At 41.2% G+C, this 20,075-nt stretch overlaps 1 protein-coding gene across 4 annotated transcripts in view; it reads left to right on the plus strand.

Moving 5' to 3' along the window:
* The first annotated feature begins 29 nt into the window (after positions 1 to 29).
* Positions 30 to 20,075, plus strand: part of ACAD11 (acyl-CoA dehydrogenase family member 11) — a 63,185-nt gene continuing 43,139 nt past the window's right edge. Inside the window, exons 1-11 of one of the 4 annotated variants that reach the window (XM_077811166.1) lie at positions 68 to 202; positions 3,122 to 3,195; positions 5,235 to 5,334; positions 7,281 to 7,406; positions 9,103 to 9,264; positions 11,444 to 11,608; positions 14,463 to 14,610; positions 15,190 to 15,311; positions 16,100 to 16,206; positions 16,586 to 16,712; positions 19,309 to 19,386. In XM_077811166.1, the coding sequence (XP_077667292.1) occupies positions 7,392 to 7,406; positions 9,103 to 9,264; positions 11,444 to 11,608; positions 14,463 to 14,610; positions 15,190 to 15,311; positions 16,100 to 16,206; positions 16,586 to 16,712; positions 19,309 to 19,386 (924 nt within the window). In that variant the 5' untranslated portion in view covers positions 68 to 202; positions 3,122 to 3,195; positions 5,235 to 5,334; positions 7,281 to 7,391. Of the gene's footprint in view, positions 203 to 241; positions 372 to 3,121; positions 3,196 to 5,234; positions 5,335 to 7,280; positions 7,407 to 9,102; positions 9,265 to 11,443; positions 11,609 to 14,462; positions 14,611 to 15,189; positions 15,312 to 16,099; positions 16,207 to 16,585; positions 16,713 to 19,308; positions 19,387 to 20,075 lie in introns of those variants that run through there. The other 3 variants (XM_077811167.1, XM_077811165.1, XM_077811168.1) reach the window with 3 other exon arrangements.

The raw sequence follows: 20,075 nt of genomic DNA on the forward strand, positions 1-20,075 counted from the left end.
GGTTACGCCGCTAGCGTACGTGGGCCGGGGCTGGGGCTCCGCCGCGGCGCGCCGAGGGGCGGAAGATGGCCGCTGAGCCGGGCACCACCGCGGTGAGAGAGCAGCACAGGTTTGACCAGGGAGCCCTGGAGAAATACCTCTCCCGCCGTTTGGCCGGGTTTCCTGTGCAGCCCCCGGAAGCGCTGACCGCCAGGCAGTACAGGTAACCCCGCAGGGGGGTCTCCCCGCTCCTGTGCTGCGGCTGCCTCCCCCCCCCCCCCATTCCTCTCCCGGGACCACACGCTCCAAATCACCGCGCTCGCTGCGGGCCGGACGCCGGGGCGGCGAGTCATGGCGGGCACGGCCACTGTGTGACGCCAGCTATCATTTAGGTCAGTGGCTCTCAACCCTGGGGGTAACTCGGAGGTCTTGCAAGGGGGTACAGCAGCTTATCTAGATGTTTGCCCAGTTTTGCAACAGGCTACATAGAAAGAACTAGCAAAGTCAGGGCAAACTAAAATTTCATACAGACAAATGAGAAAGTAAGCCATTTTTCAGTCATAGTTTTTGTATTGTTATGTCTGATATTGTAAGCAAGTAGTTTTTAAGTGAGGTGAAACTTGGGGTATGCAAGACTAATCAGACTCCTGAAAGGAGAACTGTAGTCTGGAAGGGTTGAGAACCACTGATTTAGGTTGCCCTAAGAATGACTTTGGGAACTGTGAATGTTGATTGTGGTAGGTAGGGTCATCCTTCAAAAGATGGATCCATCCTAGAAATGCTGGGAAGGATGGTTGCCCATAAGGTAGTTAAAGCTCCTAGTTTTTGGTATCTTACCTGTTTTAGTGTACCCATCACCTTAGTGTCTATGACAACATCTGTAATGTGCCTGTCCAAGTGTATCAGTTAAATACATGTGTTGAAGAGAGCCAGAGGTGTGTGTGGTACCGCACTGAGCACATTGTGCAGTTAAAGAGGGACACCAAGGAAAATCATGACTACATGTTATGGTAATGCAGAAGCAAAATACTGTACCTTCTGTTATCAGTGTGAAAGTTCACCAGTTACAAAACATGTTATTGTGTTCAAAGTTTATTTACTGTAAAACAGTAACCTATCCTGTTTGGCACAAGTTCAATGTGAATAAAGGTATTTGCTTTAAGGACAAATTCTTTGATGAACTCTTTGATGAACTTTTCTATGATTAACTTTATTGATGTGTGTGTTAGAAGTCGACAAGGAGCAGTGCATAGGCCCTAAACAATTCTGTAGTGATGGGGCCTTTGTGGTTCTCTCATGTTCTATTGTTTGAAGAAAGCGACTGGATAAATGATCACATCTGTGATCTAAAACAAAATACTTGTAAAAGGTGAATTAAGTCTTCTTAATTGGATTGCAAAAAAGTGAGAGGTGATAATATACCAAAAAATTAGAAATACTGGTAATATCATTGTAAAATCACTAGTGACTTTTTTCCTCCCCAAGAACATGACATCACAAGACCATAGTCTAAGTATAAAAAAAGATATTAAAAGATAAATTTTCATAATGCTGAAGACTCTATGATTACATTTACCATAGCAGAATAGACAAAATAGATTTATGTCCTTTGTAAATTTAATGGTCTTGCATCAACCTAACTCTGTAGTGTACACCAGACTGTAGACACTTAGGAGAATAAATGTAATTGACTTGCAATGAGATGCAGGTTTCTAAGCACCTAAGTCACTTCTAAAAATAGAACAAGGGCTCCTAAGTCAGAGGCACTTCTGAAAATGTTACTGTGACAGAATGCACCCTTGTGTTCACACCCTATACACTATGGTAATAATCTGTGTACAAAATATGCCTTGTAAGGTACCATTTGAAAACTGATAACCTGCAGGCCAATAATATCATGGTGAAATGTGTATAGCAACATTATATGTAAAATTATGAGCATAAGATGAAATCATGATTGAAGTGTGTTTGCCAGACAAGTCTGGGATGTGAGTGAGTGTCTCTTCCCAAGACAAAGGACAAGTTGAGGCCCCTAGTCAGGTGTCATCAAAGCTGATGGGCCATGGCCCATCAGGTGGCCATTATTTGGCAAGGGAAGAGAGCAGGAACAAAGAGATCTACATTTTTGCCGGCAACAGCATACATGGGTGAAAAGAAACGGCATGAAGCCTTCTTTCTCCATCAGACTCCATGTCTCCGTGCTCTCAGCGAGAGAGAATTTTAACTAGGGGTCACACTCAAAAAAGTGCTTTTCAAAGGGTGACTCAACTATAAAAGTGGGGGGCAAAAACACCTCAAGTTATCTTTTCCTGTCCCTTGGCCTCTTACATCTAAGAGACCTTGGGAGCAGATCCTGAACTGAAACTTGGTCAGCAGTGCCACTGAAAACCTATGGTAAGAATGTCATCTTGAACAAAGTCTACTTTAAGTTTAGGACTAGAAAGCATTTTATCTTTATTTTTCTTGTAAACGTTTTTTATTTAATGCCTTAATACTTGTACTCACTTAACACCTATCTCTTTGTAATTAAATAAACTTGTTTTATTGTTTAATCAAAACTAATCTAGTGTTGTGAACTGTGTGGGCAATTTCACTGAAAGTGGCAAATTGTTGTATATTGACCCATTAGAAGGGCAATATACCTAATATAGCTGGACTGTGCAGGAGAGGGCTTGACAGTGCAGAGCAGACATGTTTTAGGAAAATCTGGGAGCGGGTTGGGGTAACTCTGCCTGTGGTAACCAAGGCTGGTGGAAGCCACAGCATGACTGGTATGTACTGACAGGTTGCAGAGCTGCTGAACCAGGGCTGTAACTCTAGACAGAACTCCAGATGTGATCTGATTGCTGGCAGGCTGTTCGTGAATGACCCAAGTTGGAAGTTACCTCTGCAAAGCACTATGAGACACCCAAGGTTGCAGGGCAGGGGTGAAACAGCCCTTCACTAGTACTGGATTGCAACCCAGAACGTCCTAGTTACGCATGACATAATAAAGAGGGTAGCAAGATAGTAGGCAGAGGATTTTGGGAAGAGGAAGAGGGTAACCAGAATGATTACATGGTTATTTGGCAAGCATAGTGTGGAGGAGCAGATATATTTATTTTAAACAAAATAGATGTTTTAGTCATCTAATATCTCATAGGTGTTGGTGCAGAGTGAATCTTAAGGAGGGACTTGAATGAGGAGAAGACAGTGGATCAATCCAGGGCATTGAAGGTGAGGACTAGAAGTTGGAACTTGATATGGTGGAGAGAGAGGAGTCCCTGAAGGTATTTAAAGAGGGAGGGACACTCTGATTACATTGCTTGGTAATAAATCACACCTCCAATCTTAATATCGTATTTAATAGCATACTTCCCAGTTTCAACATTCATCATTAAAGACTTGCCAGTTGTCTCAGGCAGTGCCCTAGGGACAGATCACACACAGGGTGAGTATGAGCAGACCTGTGTGCCCATATAGAGCAACATGGGCTTCACTGGGGCTCAGTGCTAATGCAAAAGTCCACCTGCTTGGATTCCATCATAGGATTGGGGCCTTGATTAGAGAACTATCTCAATGTGTTCTGTATTCAAGATATAACCTATTGTCACGGATGTGCTGGATCTGTGCTATGTCTTGGCCTTTAGGCAGTCTTCTGGGAGTATCCCTTTATATGCCAGATGGCCAACAGATCACACTTTTCCACAAGGGTTGGTCACTGAATAGTGAGTCCCAACTGAGGGAGACTCCTGTTCTGAGACTTTTACCCCTCAGTGTACATCTGTAGGTGTCTGCAGCAAGACTAGGCAGCCTTTTCAAAACCGAGTAGGGTGTATTAATCAACTGGAATATAGCATCAGGAACTCCTTAGGTTAGCGTAGAGAAGCAAAGGTTAAGCCAGTTCAGACTGGCCAAAGTTAGGGCTTGTACACACTAATGCTTACTTTGAAACAGTTTGTAGCTCAGGGGTGTGGAAAAGCTGCCCCTCTGAGCAATGTAAGTTACACTGACCTAAGCGCTGATGTGGACAGCGCTATGTCCGTGGGAGACGCTCTCCCGCTGACATAACTACTGCCACTCAGGGAGGTGGAGGAATTATGCCGATGGGAGAGCTCTCTCTGATCGGCGTAAAGCGTCTGTACTAATAGCGCTACAGAGTACAACTGCACCGCTGTAGTGATCCCAGTGTAGACTAGCCCTTAGAATTCCACCAAGCCAGGTTGCTCTCTTGCCGATCTTGGCTTTCTCTGTCTGTCAATCCCAAATGAGAACTGCTGTGTCTCTGTCAGCCCAGTTCTTACTGCAGATTCCTGTCCCCTCTGGTACTTCCACTTGAAAACCATGCCAAGTTTCCATGTCCAGCCTGCCTGAGCATCCTGCTGTTAAGTTTCCACAGTATGCATCCGATGAAGTGAGCTGTAGCTCACAAAAGCTTATGCTCAAATAAATTGGTTAGTCTCAAAGGTGCCACAAGTACTCCTGTTCTTTTTGTGAATACAGACTAACACCACTGTTACTCTGAAACCTGCTGTTAAGTGTTAATCATTTAGTCACGGGGGGGGGGGGGGGGGGTTTCCCATTGTTTTTTGTGGATCTTCCATTGATATGTGTTGATTCCAGCCAGCGCTTGATGGCTCATTGAGATCAACCCAGACAGTTACCTGGCACAAATACCTTATACCTTTTCTCTGTTCCAAGGGAAGCATTTTATCCCTTCTGCACCCACTCGGTAACAATACTAAGCCAAAGGGTTAACTGCCATGAGCATCATTCATAAATGTGTTACAGAACATTTTCACTTCTGACACATCTATTGTGAGTCAACGGAAGTTTATGCACTACTGTAAAAAAAAATTAGCCTATTTTTCTTAATCCAGATTGGTAAATTTTTAAGGCCACTACTTTCCATCTAAGAATCTGAGTGTGCTTTGAAAACATTAACTAATCTTCACAACATCTTTGTGGGTGTTACCTCCTTTCTACAGAAGAGCAAACAGAAGCATGGAATACCTGTGACTTTCCCAAGTCAAACAGGAAACATGTGGCAGAACTGGGAATAGAGCCCATGACTACTGACTTTGAACTGTCATCTGTTGATTTGTAAGATTGTATGTTTAAAAGAACACTCCTGAGATGAATTCCCAAATTGTACTTGGACATCCTCTTCAGCCCAAACAATGATGTGCACTTTTCCAATTTTGAGTTGCTGTTGTTCTTTCTGTTAAATGTTTGCAACTTTGTTTCTTAGTAATTCATTTCTTGTTCCTCTGTAGCTCAGGCCAGTCCAATCCAACCTTTTACTTGCAGAAGGGTTCTAGGGCATATGTGCTTAGGAAGAAGCCTCATGGCCCTCTTCTGCCTAGAGCTCACAAGGTGAGTAGCCAATTCTTTGGCAAACTATAAATGTACGTAATTGTGAGGAACAAATGTTTTAATTTAAGGACAGAGCCAAATGGCTCACAAATACCTAGGCTAAATTATCTTCATTCTAAAGCTTTCTGACCCAGTTACAAATTTGAAAGAAAAACTGGCTTTGTATACTTTTTATGGATTTTATTACACATCAATAAATAAGCAACTTTAAAGTTAATCAAACTTATCACAAAGTTAACTACTATAAACACATACTATATTAAGAATTAGACAGTACAATTATCAAATCAAGCTCACAATTAGAATTAATAATATGAACTGAGTCACCAATTAATCAAGTCATCAAAGTAATACAATAATCAAATCATAAGTAAGGCTCAGATTTTGTCAGGGATATTTTTAGTAAAAGTCAGGAACAGGTCATTGGTGTTCCTGAATTTTTGGGAGGGTCTAGCACCTGCAGCAGCTGGGGGCTCTGGGGTCCTCTCGCCACTCACTGGGCTGGGCAGCCTACAGGGGTCCCCCCACCGCAGCTGGGTAGCTACAGGGGGCCCACTGCTAGCCATGGCTGAGAGCTGTGGGGCTGACAGCTTCAGTCCCAGGGCAGAAAATGTCACGGAGGTCTCTGGAAGTCACAGATTCCGTGACCTCCATGACATAATCATAGCCTTAATCAGAAAGCTAGTACAGCACCTGATCAATTTTTTACAAATACAAAAACTTGAGGAGGCAGCCACCTGCTTAGCTCTAACCGCCAGTTACAGGATCTTGCTCCTGGCAAAGTAATCTATTGACCTGGTTGAATGCTTCTGATTCTGAAACAAACTTGTTTACCTCTCAGCCCTTGAAGTAATATTTAGACTCCTCCCAAAGTTACTGTGTGCTTAGTGACTATACTGATCACTCCCTCTCTGGTTTAATTACCCAATCTTTGATACAACAGAGTCGACAGCTCTTACCTCTCCTGTAGAGTAGCGTGGTACTGCTGACACCCTTCACTATTCAGGGCAACAGTCTAAGTTTAAAGCAGGACTGCCTAGAACTTGAATTAGGAAATGATTAATATTGCTTACTCCAAATGAACTCACATATGCATCCAATCATTTAAACACACACGTGCACATCTTAAGTGTTTAGAGAAGAAGAAGAATGGGGACATCACCACCCAGTAACAACATAAGAAAAAGGGGGAAGTACTTAAGGAAAAAGATGCCAAAGACCACACAAGCTGAAGAATGCATCACATTGCATCAGTCAGGACTACAGTTCGGGGACCCATGTAGGGTCATGCTATGTCTGGTCAGTACCTCGGTGCTGGCAAAATCTTCTGGGCACTTAAGCCTAGTCTGTGGTGGTCTTTGTCTTCAGTTGGCTGGTACAGATGGCACCAATTCGTTAGAAGGCCTTGATATGTTGATGGCTATAACTTCCCTTGCCCAGGGTTACACATTTCACGCATCTCCATATCTTCTCTTAGCATTTCTTAAAGCAAATGTATAGGCCTCTTTGCAACTGTCACATGACCCCTATCCTGACAAGGAACTGGGGAACTACCAGTTAGTTGCTTTAACTGGCTGAAGGGTCCTCTTGCTCTTAGCAACTTTAACCCAGAGACAGAGCTGCTCTACATGTTGTTAATATAAATCTGATTTAAGATAAAGAAAATTAAAGTTTATACCAGGCCCAACTCTCAAGTGGCCTATTTTCCTCGCGTAACGATTGGCATAAAGATTTAAGTGGATATTGAATGTTAGAAGTGTTAAATGTTAGAAAATGCAATTAACTATTCAAATGCACAAACCAGTACCAGTGTTCTGTATTGCATAATCCAGTGCTTGGTGTTTAGTAGGGCACAATGTTATATTCTGTATATATGTAAAATAAGTTTAAATGTGTTTGAAGAATTTGAACATTATTCTGTACCTACCATACTATATCTTTCTTAGGTTGATAGAGAATATCACGTGCAGAAAGCGTTATTTTCAGCTGGATTTCCAGTCCCTGAGCCCCTACTGTATTGCAGTGATGTTTCTGTGATTGGAACTGAATTTTATGTGATGGAACATGTACAGGTTAGTCAATACATGTTGTAGGATTTTCTTTTCTTTTCTTTTTGGGTTTATTTCCATTGCAACTGCTTTAAAATATCTAAAGTTTTATATGTTGAAATAAGAACTTTGATGAAATTTTTCAATCTTGGGTGCCTAGAATAGGGCTCATAAGCCCCCCTTTAGGCACCTAAATAAAAATAGCTTGATTTTTTTCAGAGGTGCTGATCACCAATAGCAGCCATTGACTTCAGTTTTTTTAGGACTTATTTCCCTCTTGCAGGGTCATGTGTTTGGCTCACCATTCAACATGATCTTCTCAGGTTGGTTGTCAGGCAGACATTCTGAAATCAGACAGGATCCCTGGTGTGAGAACCCTAGACTTATTAGGGGGAGCTGGTCCGGCTTTAAGGTTGGGTAAATGTTCTCAATCCCAGACCCTCAAAGTTTCTGGGTTTTTGAAAGAAATGATGAATGCATTAATCAAGTGTCCTTCAAAAGCTAACAGAGTTGTAGTTCAGGCAGCAATTATAGGAATATAGGGAAGGTCTATGGACCACCACTAGATGGGTCACAGAGGTGCCTCTTCTTTACTCTGGGGACTGCTCTGATCCAAACCACATATGTTTCCAATGTTCTATATTTTATTAATTTTAAATAAGCAAAAGCATAAATGATCTGTAAACAAATCAAATTACAAGAAAGTGGGTTAATATCAAATCATCAGGTTGTGTGTTCGATTTAGGAGACAGATGAGTTGGGTGTGTGTGTGTGTGTTTTTGTTTGTTAACCTTGTTCTAATACTGCTTCCAATTAGGTTAACTTAGAAATATCCCAGCAGTTTTTCAATCTTTGCTTTGGTACGTTTATACGTTTGGAATTTTCTCTGTCTTGTCTAGAGCAAGAAGTTTCTTCTTAATAAATCTAGGTCCCTCAGTATTTATTTTTTTCCCAAGGTTGTAAGTTTACACTTGACTAAATTGGATAGCCGAGTTGCTTTTATTTTATTTTTTTTCATTAATATAGTCCAAGGTTTTAGAAAATAGAACAGAATTTGATGAAACATGTATGTTGACTAAACAGTATCATGTAATGCTACAATAAATTCTACTCTTCCACAATTAATTGGCAAAAACTAACCTAATCAGTGTGTTAGCGGTGTACATTTATTTAAACCATTAACTATCTGGAAGTGAGTGGGTTTAGAGGGAAAATTTGCCTAGTTTTTCCTTTTTCCCATATCAAAGGGTCCACTTCAGAGGCAAATGATAGCCCCTCCCTCCCTCCCAAAAATTAAGCGGATAACTTTTAACTGTTTTTGAAATGTGAAAAAACCTTACAAAACTAGAGCTTATTTCATTTTTCAATTTATACACTGAATTATTTGGATTCAGAATATTTGAGATGGACCCAAGAAATACGATCTAGTTTGCAGACACCTCAGAGTTTGGAGGGTATCTGGTTCTAGAGTTCTAGTTCAGGACCTACAAGATACATATATTAAATTCACCGCTCAGGGAGATCCTGTGAGATTGGTAGTTTTTGGATTTCAGTGAGCAAGAGTGCCTTGAACTTCCTGGACAAGAAACAAGTGAGCAAGGAAGAGATTACTGACGCAATGACTGTTAATACATCATACACATCTTGTGCTGTTGTTGTGTGACCTTTCCTCCCCCTCCTCTTTCCATCCCACCAAATATCTGATTTATGATGTCTTTAGGGTCGTGTATTCCGAGACCTCTCACTACCTGAAGTCAGTCCAGCGGAGCGATCTGCTTTATATGTTGCTATGATAGAAACCCTGGCCCGGTTGCACTCATTCAGTTTGCATTCATTGGGTCTCCAAGGATATGGCAGAGGACCAGGATACTGTAGGAGGCAGGTAATGGTCTCAAAAACCACTTACTTTGTAATGCCCTTGAATGTTTCATTTGTATTCATTTGGTTACAACACTTTTTATATTAAAATAACTAACATCCTAAAACTACTCAAGGTTTTGGCTTTACCTAATATCTTATAATTAGTTCAATTACTCTACATGTTCTAAAGTGTTTAGAACACATTGATTGTTTATGGTCCTATTATCAGACTGTAATATCCATTCACCTGTGTCGCACCTCCAGATTTGGAATTACACGTGCAGTGGGATTTATATTTGAAATACAACAAAGATCAGGTCTATCTTTCAGTGTCCTTTCTCCTTTCCAGATGTATTTAATACAAATTTAAATCTACTGAGCTACTAAGGGTATAACAACACTGTCAAAATCCAGAAGCAGGAATAGAACTCTCAAGATTAATTTTCATGAATTTGGATCACCTGTGCCCGTTGATATAGGGACTTACTTTGTCCCTTTTAGAGGAAGCTGGAAAGGATCTTAATCATGTATTCCAATGGGTCAGAATCTGATGTTACACCAGTATAAATCAAGAATAACTTTAGTGGAGTTGCTGTGGATCTATAGTGGTATAGCCTAGGTCAGAATCTGGTCCTAAGTTGTTTGGTTTTTTGTTTGTTTGTTTTTTGGGTTTTTTTAGACAGTTTCCTGAGCTTCAGAAATTGACTCTGTATGTGACTATTTCTTTTTTGTTTTAGTGTGAAGATGTGGAAGTATCAAAGCTTATTGAACAGTATCTCTGAGGAGTTGATCCATGCTGTTTGATTTTCTGTTGTGCTTACATTTGTAACACATAGCAAGGTTATGAAACAAAATATGCACTCAGCCTTCCGCCGGTGATAGAAACAAAGGCTAAAGATTGAGAAATGCAATTTTCTGCTATTTATTAAACCTTCTTGAATTCTCTTCTGTACCTTATTGGATCTCTAAAATAATCTAAAGCCGGAGGGCAATGAGCAGAGATCAAAATAGCTTGGCTGGTATCAGACGGGTTAAGGAACCAGAAGTCCTTTGGGTGGCTGTAATCAGAGTGAGCAATTGGAAGTGACTGAGAGCTCTGAGGGCTTGAGAAAACAGAGACCCATGAGTAAAGGTGAAATAGAAGCTCAGAGCAGCAAAGCAACACACAGAAAAGTGCAGTGGGAGGTGGTTTGTAAACTAAGGGCAAGTCTGCCCTTAAAATAATGCATTGGTGCAGGTGCACTGACACACCTGTGCTACCCTAGCACTTTAATGAAGACGCTCTGAGTCAATGGGAGAGAGCTCTCCCGTCGGCATAGTTAATCCACCTCCCTGAGAGGCGTACCTCTGTTGGTAGGAAAAGCTCTCCAGCTGACATAGCGCTATCTACAGAGAGGATTAGGTCGGTATAACTAAATTGCTTTAGGGTGTGGATTTTTCACACCCCAGAGCAATGTAGTTATACCAGTATAGGTTTGTAATGTAGACGAGGCCTAAAACCATAACAGTGGGACGTTCAAAGGGAGCATACAGGGCGGACTGAATGGGCTGGAGCAGCTGACCATAATGGGCTGAAGAGCTAGAGAAAACAAGATAGGAATATATATGTACAGATTGTAGTAAGTGCAAACCCTTTAGATCCAGCCAGTTTTGTCGTTTTTTATGGGATTTTAAATGCATAAGGGAATAACAGAATCAAGCATATTCCTGCCAGTTACATTTCTTCACCTTAAAGTTCTAATTCCCAGGCCCACAACTAGCTGCATGTGAGTGCGTCCCTGCACCTGTGCATAGTTATGACTGGAACATAATGTATTATTGTGCTTTAAATAAAATCATTTGGCTGTGTCAGCCTAGAATCCAAGAAGAGAGAGAGGGGGAAAAAAGAGTGCCAAGTTTACTGGTGAATAGAAAATCTCAACAATGGTCTTTGTCACTATTACCAGTGGAAAAATTGAATGTGCATCATGTTTCATAACCATCTTGGCGACATATTCATAGCCATAATTATAAAAATGAAGAGCAAAACCATCATAGAAAAGGGATGGTATATGGTGACAAATATTTTTTTAACACCTTTGAATTATAACAAGTAAAAAGGAAGTTTGAATGGCTCGCTCCCTCAGCTGTATAATGTTCTGCTTTAAAATAGCTGATGTTTGATTTTCCTAGTTGTTTTATGTGCTTTTTATATTTTTCAGGTTACAACTTGGAAAAAACAGTATGATGCATCTGCTCACTTAGACATTCCTGCTATGAACCAGCTGGCTGAGTGGTTAATGAACAACTTGCCAGCTGGTGATAATGAAGAAAATCTGATTCATGGAGATTTTAGAATAGATAACATCATTTTCCATCCAAGAGAGGTACCCCAAACATATATACATTAATCTTACTTCTTAGTTCTTGTTGTACTGTTTCTCTACCTTCCTACCTACGTAATAGACATTGACGGGCGTTGCAGAGTACAATTTTCTTGAGGTAAATTTAAGGACTACTTAAAACAAATTCACTAACCTAACTCCAATTCATTAGACCTTCATTTCTCTCTTCCCATCTTCACATCCCCCAGTGCAAACAATCCTGCTCCATTATTGTATTTGGAGTATATAGCTCAAAAAGGGAACCATAAAATCGATGTAAGATATCGATCAGTGATATTTGAGCACATGCTTAGGTGCCTGATCCAAAGCCCACTGAAGTCAATGGAAAGACTTCCACATAACTTCAGGTGGTTTGGGATCAGGACTTACTATTAGTATTCTCACAGGGCCTGGTAGCCCTCCTCATAGACTAGGACCCCATAGTGATAGACTCTGTACAAACACTGAGCGAAAAGGTCTAAATATATGAGATGCAATCTCAATAAAAATAAGGGAGAAGGGAAAAAAAAAAAAAAAACCTGTGAAAATACGGCAGGCCCACTGACAGCAATTCCGGGCTCCAGGGCAGAACAGTCGATGGGCCACCGCTCTTCTGTGTGCTCTTCTGGCATGGCCAGGGCTTACACATGCCTGCCCGGTTGGTGCCTTTGCCACTGTCAGTACCACCCTGCATGCGCCTAGGAGCATAGATGCCGACTTCCAGACTTCCCAGGAGTGCTCGATGCCCACCCCCCCGCTCCATCCTAGGCTCATTCCCCTAATGCCTCATCCCCACCCTACCTCTTCCCACCCCTGTTCATACAATATACAATTGGTGCTTCCCCATAGTGGAGGGGGGCACGATCTAAAGGGTAGGTCATGTGTTTGCCCCCCCCCCCCCAGGGTCACTGTGCTCTCCCCACCCCACGTTACCACGGGGGAGGGCGCGCTTTGTCCTCCCTCTGTGCCTGCCCCACCACCCCCACGTGTTCTGCCACTCTCCCTTGCGGGCAGGAGCCCAGGCAGGGAACAGGAAGGAACTGCTTTTATCGCCAGCCCCTCCTGGTCACTGCTCTGCAGCCCTCCCTGGCAGCTGCTTGAGAGAGCCTGGCTGGGGAGGAGGCGGCTTCAGCTCCCTGCCTGGCACCCAAGCCCAGGCAGGGAGCAGACTTCACCTCCCCAGCCAGGGAGGGCTGCAGAGCAGCGTCTGGAAGGGACTGGTCCTGCCCCTTCCACTCCCGGCATCTGGGCCATGCGTTGCCCAGGGCCGCCCCACCTCTTCCCACCCCCTGCTCCTCCCTCTCTCCCCAGTGCCTTTGGCATGCCACCAAACAGCTGACAGCGGGAGGCACTAGGGGGATGAGGATGAGTTGATCAGCTGGGGGGATGGGGTGGAGGGCCCGCCGGTGCATGCTCAGCACTCAACGCCTATGTCTGGGAGCCCTGCAGCCCACCTGGGCAATTTAAAAGGGCCTGGGGCTGCTACTGCAGCAGTGGCCAAGGACCCCGGGCCCTTTTAAATCACTCGGGCCCCTGGGCAATTGCCCTCCTTGCCCCACCCCTGGTTGGGGGGCCTGAAGTAAGGAGAGTACGTAAATCAAGGCTGGTATCATGTAACCGCTGGAAACCCATGATCTGCCATTCTTTGAGAAAGAGGATTGTTCTCTGGTCTCTGCATGCAACCACACTCTTTCTTGTCAGTGATGTGTAATGAATCATTGGCTGCTTTAGTGCTCCCTTCCCACATACTGTATGTCACTTTGTGGGTGAAAGGTAAACCTAGGCCATATGATCAACAGAATTATTCAACAGTGGCAGAACACAGTTCAGGGTCTGGGCATTAGGTGTAGTTTGTGCAGTAAATGACATTTGAAGTGTACTCTGTTTTAAAACAATCTTCTCGAGATCATAAAAGCCAACTACAATCTTTCTGCGCAAGTTTAGTAATCCCTTGTGTGCTAGTTGTTCAAGCATGCCAAACGGGACACGTTTCAAAGGTTCTCCCCCTCTCCTTTATAGCAAGGGAACAGTGTCTGTCTATGTCAGGGGTTGGCAGCCTTCAGCACGCAGCCCATCAGGGTAATCTGCTGGCGGGCCGCAACACTGTTTACCTTGGCCGTCGTAGGCACGGCCCCCCGCAGCTCCCAGTGGCAGTGGTTCGCCACTTCCTGCAGCTCCCATTGGCTGGGAATGGCGAACTGCAGTTGCTGGGAGCTGCGGGCGGCCATGCCTGTGGACGGTCAATGTAAACCAACTGTATCACGGCCCACCAGCGGATTACCCTGTTGGGCTGCGTGCCAAAGGTTGCCTACCCTTAGTCTATATTGTAATTGAGTAAGTTCCAGATTTAGTCTATTGTGCACTGTTATGTTACAAAGAGGGACCTGTGGTTTGAACATAGAACCACAAATTTATGAGTTCTAATCCTGGCTCTGTCACTGACTCTTCTTTGTGGCTAGGAACAGGTCATGTGCTATTTCCTCATCTATAAAATAGGGTTACAAACTTCCTTGCCTACTTCCCTCACAGGACTTCCGTGAGACAGATTAGAGTGTTTACGAAGGGCTTTAAGCATGAAAAGAGCTATATAGATGCTAAGTGTATATAATGTTATCTCAATAGAATAAGTAAAAATTAATTTGTTCATATAAATGAACATTACTTTTCTCTAGATCCCAAGACCTAGTACTGTATTAAGGAACTATCATCACTGTAACAATCTTATGGTGCACATATATATATATATATCTGTACACCCACACATCCTATATTAGTCTTCTAAATGGGAAGGGGCATGGATGTAGTTAATTTAAGTTGCTTACCTTTATCATTCATTGGATTTTTTTTATTTATTTAGGCTCGTGTTGTGGCAGTCCTGGACTGGGAACTTTCAACCACTGGGCATCCTTTAGCAGATTTAGCTTATACCGCTGCATTTTACTTCTGGCCTAACACAATTAAACAGTTAGGCCACGGGGGTACCTTGAGTTTTAGAGATACTGTAGGTAATTTGTAATTTTGTTGAAATTAGTTTTTTAAAAATTGATTTCTATTTAGTTTTTTATCTTTATAAACAGTTGATAGCCAATTATTAAGCATACCATACTAAACTTGAAAATAACTTCCATAGTTTACTAACAACAAGTTTATTACATTCTATAAAATTATAGATAGGAAATGTATATTGAAATATACTTATGTGTTTATTAATATTCCTTTAAGTGAAAGGATATTTTGAATGCTGTTTTTCTTAGAGACACTGAGATAGTTTAAGCCTAAAATTTAATCTTTTTGTCTTGTCTTTTAACATAATATTATTTTTTTACTGACCTGAAAAAGTGCTGTGTTTATATTTGGTTGGAATTTAAACAGTCCCCATTTGTGTTTGGCTCCCAAATATAACTGCATTATATTAGTGCATGAGAATCAGTATGTGGCACTTACTAGTTTATTTTTGTTGTGTAATTTGAATATAGTTTGTGAGACTAAACAAACAGCATAATTGGTGACAAATTAATTAGAATTTAAAAACGAAGGAAGAGAGAAGTTTTGGACATGCTAAATATTCTGTATGGTTTTCCTAGGAATTCCATCACTTGAAGAATTGATTTCAGTTTACTGCCGCTGCAGGGGTATTAGCGCAGATCTTTCGAACTTGAATTTCTTTCTTGCTCTTTCATATTTTAAAATAGCTGGAATATGCCAGGTAAAATTTTCATTAATACTTAATATATTTTCTCATAGTTTAATTATTATTATTTTGTTTGGTAATGTAAATTAAAAATGTAAAAAAATATTGAAATGTGATAAAGTTGAAAAGCTTCTGTAATTTTATTTATTCTTTTAAAAGCTGTAGCATGTTAGCTGCCTGTCAATAGTAGCTGTCTGGGCTATTGTTCCCTTTATAAAACTACCGATCTGGTGATGGCTGACTCAATTTTTAAAGCAGACATTAGCTTTCTTTAGATTTGTTCATTTTGGGTATGATCATCATGGATGCTAGATGATGGGGGGAGATGGGGGGTGGGACCTCAGGAAAAATCACATACTGTCCTTTTAAACTCTGAGCATTGTGGGCCCCATCCAGTGCCTATTGAAATCAACAGATGGGAACCCATTAACTTCAGCCTGCACTGGATCAGGCCCCACATGAACTTTTTCAATTATGTATATGACATTTGCACAGTAAATACTTGTCATTTGTGCTGCTGATTTTGATGCTTGTCCTTTGGACTTGGACCATTAGTCTGTCTACAATGGAGTGAGTATTTTCTTTTAGTGTCTCAGTATCACTACTGATTGGAAATGGATCAATGGCACTACTAATGGATTCAACTAAAATTTGACCAATTTTTATATTGGAACACTGACTACTTCTTTGTATTGGGAATATATGCATTTAATTTTGTCCACCAGTTCACAAAGATTATGTCATACTGGACTCCAATTTTAAGCAGATATTAAATCATATATGTCCATTTTATTTGGTTTTAGGGTGTATATGCTAGATATCTCCTTGGAAATTCTTCTGCAGAGAATAGTTATGAGTTCGCTGAGATGGTGAAACCCTTGGCAGAAACTGGATTACTGCTCTCAAAAAGGTGAGAGCACTTGTTGGATATGTCTATGCAGGGGTTAAAAAAACACAGCTGGCCTTGGCTCGTAGAACTCGTGCTCTGTAGCTGAAAAATTGCTGTATAGACATTTGGGCTAAGGCTGTAGCCCAAGCTCTGGGACCCTCCACCCTTGCAGCCCAAATGACTACACAGCAATTTTTCAGCCCAAGCCCTGCGAGCCTGAGTCAGCTGACCTGGGTCTTTTATCCCTGTGTTGATATGCTGTAAAAGGCTTGGCTAACTCAAGTCAGACCTTTCACAGCTTTCTTATATATTTCTTTAAATAGTTATATTTATGTAAGGAAGTTTGTATTAACAGCAGGAGAACCTGACCTTATTTATTTATTTTAATTTTGTTCCCTAGAACTTCTTTCACTGGTGATGCACAACCCAGTGATACAGGAGAGCTGTTCCAGCAGACTAAAAAAGGCCAGGAGGTTCTGCTGAAGGTGAAGAGGTTCATGAAGCAGCATGTGTTTCCAGCTGAAAAGGTAGAAGCTTTTTGTTCAAGAAGTAGTATGTTTGTGTCGAAATTCAGAGCTTACTTCACAGCTCACATCTTCACTTTGTTTAGGAACAGAGACAGAGCTTAATTTTGTCCAGTCAGTGATATTTTTTGCAGATTATTACTGATTATAAATCAGTGTATGAATTAGTAGTGAATGCTAGAGAAAGAATATTGAATGCGAGAAAATACTCTACTAATAACAAATATAATAGTATCCTTCACAGTAGAGAAGACAGAACTGTTGTAGGGAGTGAGTGCAAAGGGGGTTCCTGATGTTGGACATAGACAAGCACTATTGCGCTCTGACTAGCTCACAAACTGGAGGATGTTGATAGTCCACAAAGTTATACCATACTGGGTCTGCCTGAATCCTGGCCCAGATTGTTTCTCCTTTAGCTTTTCGAGGTTCATGGTTCTTCAGATCCGAGGGAGTGCTGAAAGCAGGAGATTAGGAGTTGATACTTGAGTTCCCAATGTTGCTGCTCACTTAAGTATGATCCTAGGGATGTTGCTCAGCCTCTCTCTGTATCTATTTTTTTCTCACAAATTTGTTTATGATGATTAATTGTTTATAAAGTGCTTTGAGATCCTTAGATGAAAGTAACTCTAGTATAATCATTGCCAACTATGTTTGCTTAATGTGTTGTCATGACTAATGGTTGCATTACAGCTGCTGCAAGTTCTGTATGTACTGTGACTAACTCCCTTACAACATCTCTGACCCTCAGGACAAACTGCTTGTTGGGAAATTTGGGATTAAGTCTGAAGATCCAAGCCTTCTGAAAGAAGCAGTTTTTTGGCTAATACTCTACTTGGATATGCATTTTGTCCCTGTGATTGTTCTTTGCCTGCAGCGCTAGGTTGTTTATTTTCTCTGGTCTCTTGTTTGGTGTGTGGGAGGTAACATGCCATGCAACCAGGTTAATCTGATAGAAACTTTGATGTCCTGCTTTAATGATGTTGTTAGAAGATAATGTAATATTCAGTAAAGTATTTGATTGTAAGTTCCCAGGCCCATAGGACATTGATTCTTGTGGAGCCATAATATGCTACTAAGATTGTTAGAGGCTTGATTGCCTCCCAGAGGGAAGAATTGCATTGAAGGGGTGTTTGTCATCCAGGAGGAAGGCTGCTGTTTTTACCCCCAATCCTGGATGGAATGTTTTACCTTTCCCATAGCCCTTTCTAACAAGGTTAAGCGTTGTCTATATCTGATATTAAGTACATTTCTGTAATATACCATCATGCCCTCAGTTCCTAGATGTGTCTGACATTAATGTAGGCTTGAAAGCTGATAGTGGAAATGGCCAGAGAGGTCCATAATTATGAAAAGATGATTTCTTAATGTACCTGCTCCAGATGAGTTCTTGTTTCTGAAAGATTTTCTCAAAGGTTGAGCAGCCATCTTTTGGTCACAACTAGTTTTGTTTCTCTTCAGGAAAAAATGTGTTCTAAGGAATGTGTGTTTAACTAACAAAAAAACAATATGGAACGTTCCCTATGTAATCCTTTAAAGGAAATGCATGTATGTTTTTGTTTGTTTGCTACAGCTGGGGTTGGGAAGTCAGGACTCCTGAGTTCTATTCCTAAATCTGCAAAAAGAACAGGAGTACTTGTGGCACCTTAGAGGCTAACAAAATTTATTTGAGCATAAGCTTTCATGGGCTAAAACCCGATGAAGTGGGTTTTAGCCCATGAAAGTTTATGCTCAAATAAATTTGTTAGTCTCTAAGGTGCCACAAGTACTCCTGTTCTTTTTGCGGATACAGACTAACACGGCTGCTACTCTGAAACCATTCCTAAATCTGATTCACTGTGTGACTTTAGGTGGGTCATTTAACCTTCCAAAAGTTGTTTGAAAAGTGCTTTGAGATCCCTGAATAAAAAGCACTAAAAACTGTGAAATATAATCAGTGCATAAAAAAATTAGTCTTCAAAATTCCCATAGAGAGCAACATTTAGCATTAGGATTGCTATGAAGGGCACAACCGTATATAGTGCTAATATCTAGCACTCGAAATGACCGAGTACACAATGAAAAGATCACCTATTTAAAGAGAAACAGCTGTATTCTTCATGTTTTCACTTGTTGCATACTAAAATTGGATACCTAGCTTGCATGTTGCAATATTCCACTGGTAGTGCTACATGTGCTGTGTCAACATAGTCAGCTTAAATTGTATATAGTAATGCTTATTTCATCAGTGTCATTAATTTTGTATACAATTACCATTCAAGAATTACTAGTCATGACAAGTCCTTACTCATATCTCCGGAAAATGTTGAACTTCAGACACCACCAGAAAAGTGTTTTGAATAGCACTGAGTCACTTTTATATCTGAAGTGAGGTACTGTTTTGGCTAAAGTTCACGAGGAGTCTCAAGCCTGTTATAGATGTGAGGCATAATCAGATTGCAATTAGGTTTTTAATTTTTTTTAACATGTACAGTACTATTATACAATAAAGATGCACTTCTAGTATGTAATACGAATTCATTGCGGTTTGTGGAGATTGGGAAAGAGGCAGTAGAAGAAACCATATATTACTTTTTATTGTACGTTTGTTTTTTTTCCTAAGGAAGTGGTTGAGTACTATGTCAAAGATGAAAATTCACTGGACAGATGGAAGAAACCTTCAGTGATTGTGAAACTGAAGGTAATACAAAGTGAATGTTCGCCTGAGTATTGCAGTGATGATGGAAATGAGGGAGTTTATGCAATTGCCTGAGCAAATATTACCTAGAGTAGTTTACCTTTTAGACCATCATGTTTCTCTTATGCATATAAAATACAATATGCTTTTAAAAAGGAATTGCAGTTTAAAAATCCATGTGTTTCCCAAGCTTTTGAAAGCTGAGGAAAATAAAACCTTTTGTGCCCCTTACAACCCTGTCATATGGTGATGTTGTGATAATTGGGCCTACACATTTACCGTAATGGTGAACTCAACTCCAAGAAGTGAGCATAATTTCATAAGATGTCACAATAACCCATAACAAATGCTGATGGGGAAAGATGCAAAAGCGGGACTGATTGAATTCGTCCAAACGAAAAAGCCTACTGATATAACTTAAGGGCTGTGTTAAGATCATGCTTGGTAAACAAGAGATGCGGGGAACCAGAAATCATTGAACCAAATTGGTGTGTCAGAAAATAGGCCTAATTGGTGAACAAAATGAGAGGTCGGGGCTGTTCCACTCATCACTCCTTTTTTGGAAGAGACTTTGGGAGGAAAAATTGGCTGCTGGAGTGAGATTCACCATCATAGCTGACACCCCTGCCGTCTCATGGGTCCCTGGACCCTCTTCATCCTAATCCCTGAGAAAGGTTCTAACCAGAGCAGGC

The sequence above is a fragment of the Eretmochelys imbricata genome, chromosome 2 (genome assembly GCF_965152235.1).
Source record: "Eretmochelys imbricata isolate rEreImb1 chromosome 2, rEreImb1.hap1, whole genome shotgun sequence".
Taxonomy (NCBI): Eukaryota; Metazoa; Chordata; order Testudines; family Cheloniidae; genus Eretmochelys; species Eretmochelys imbricata.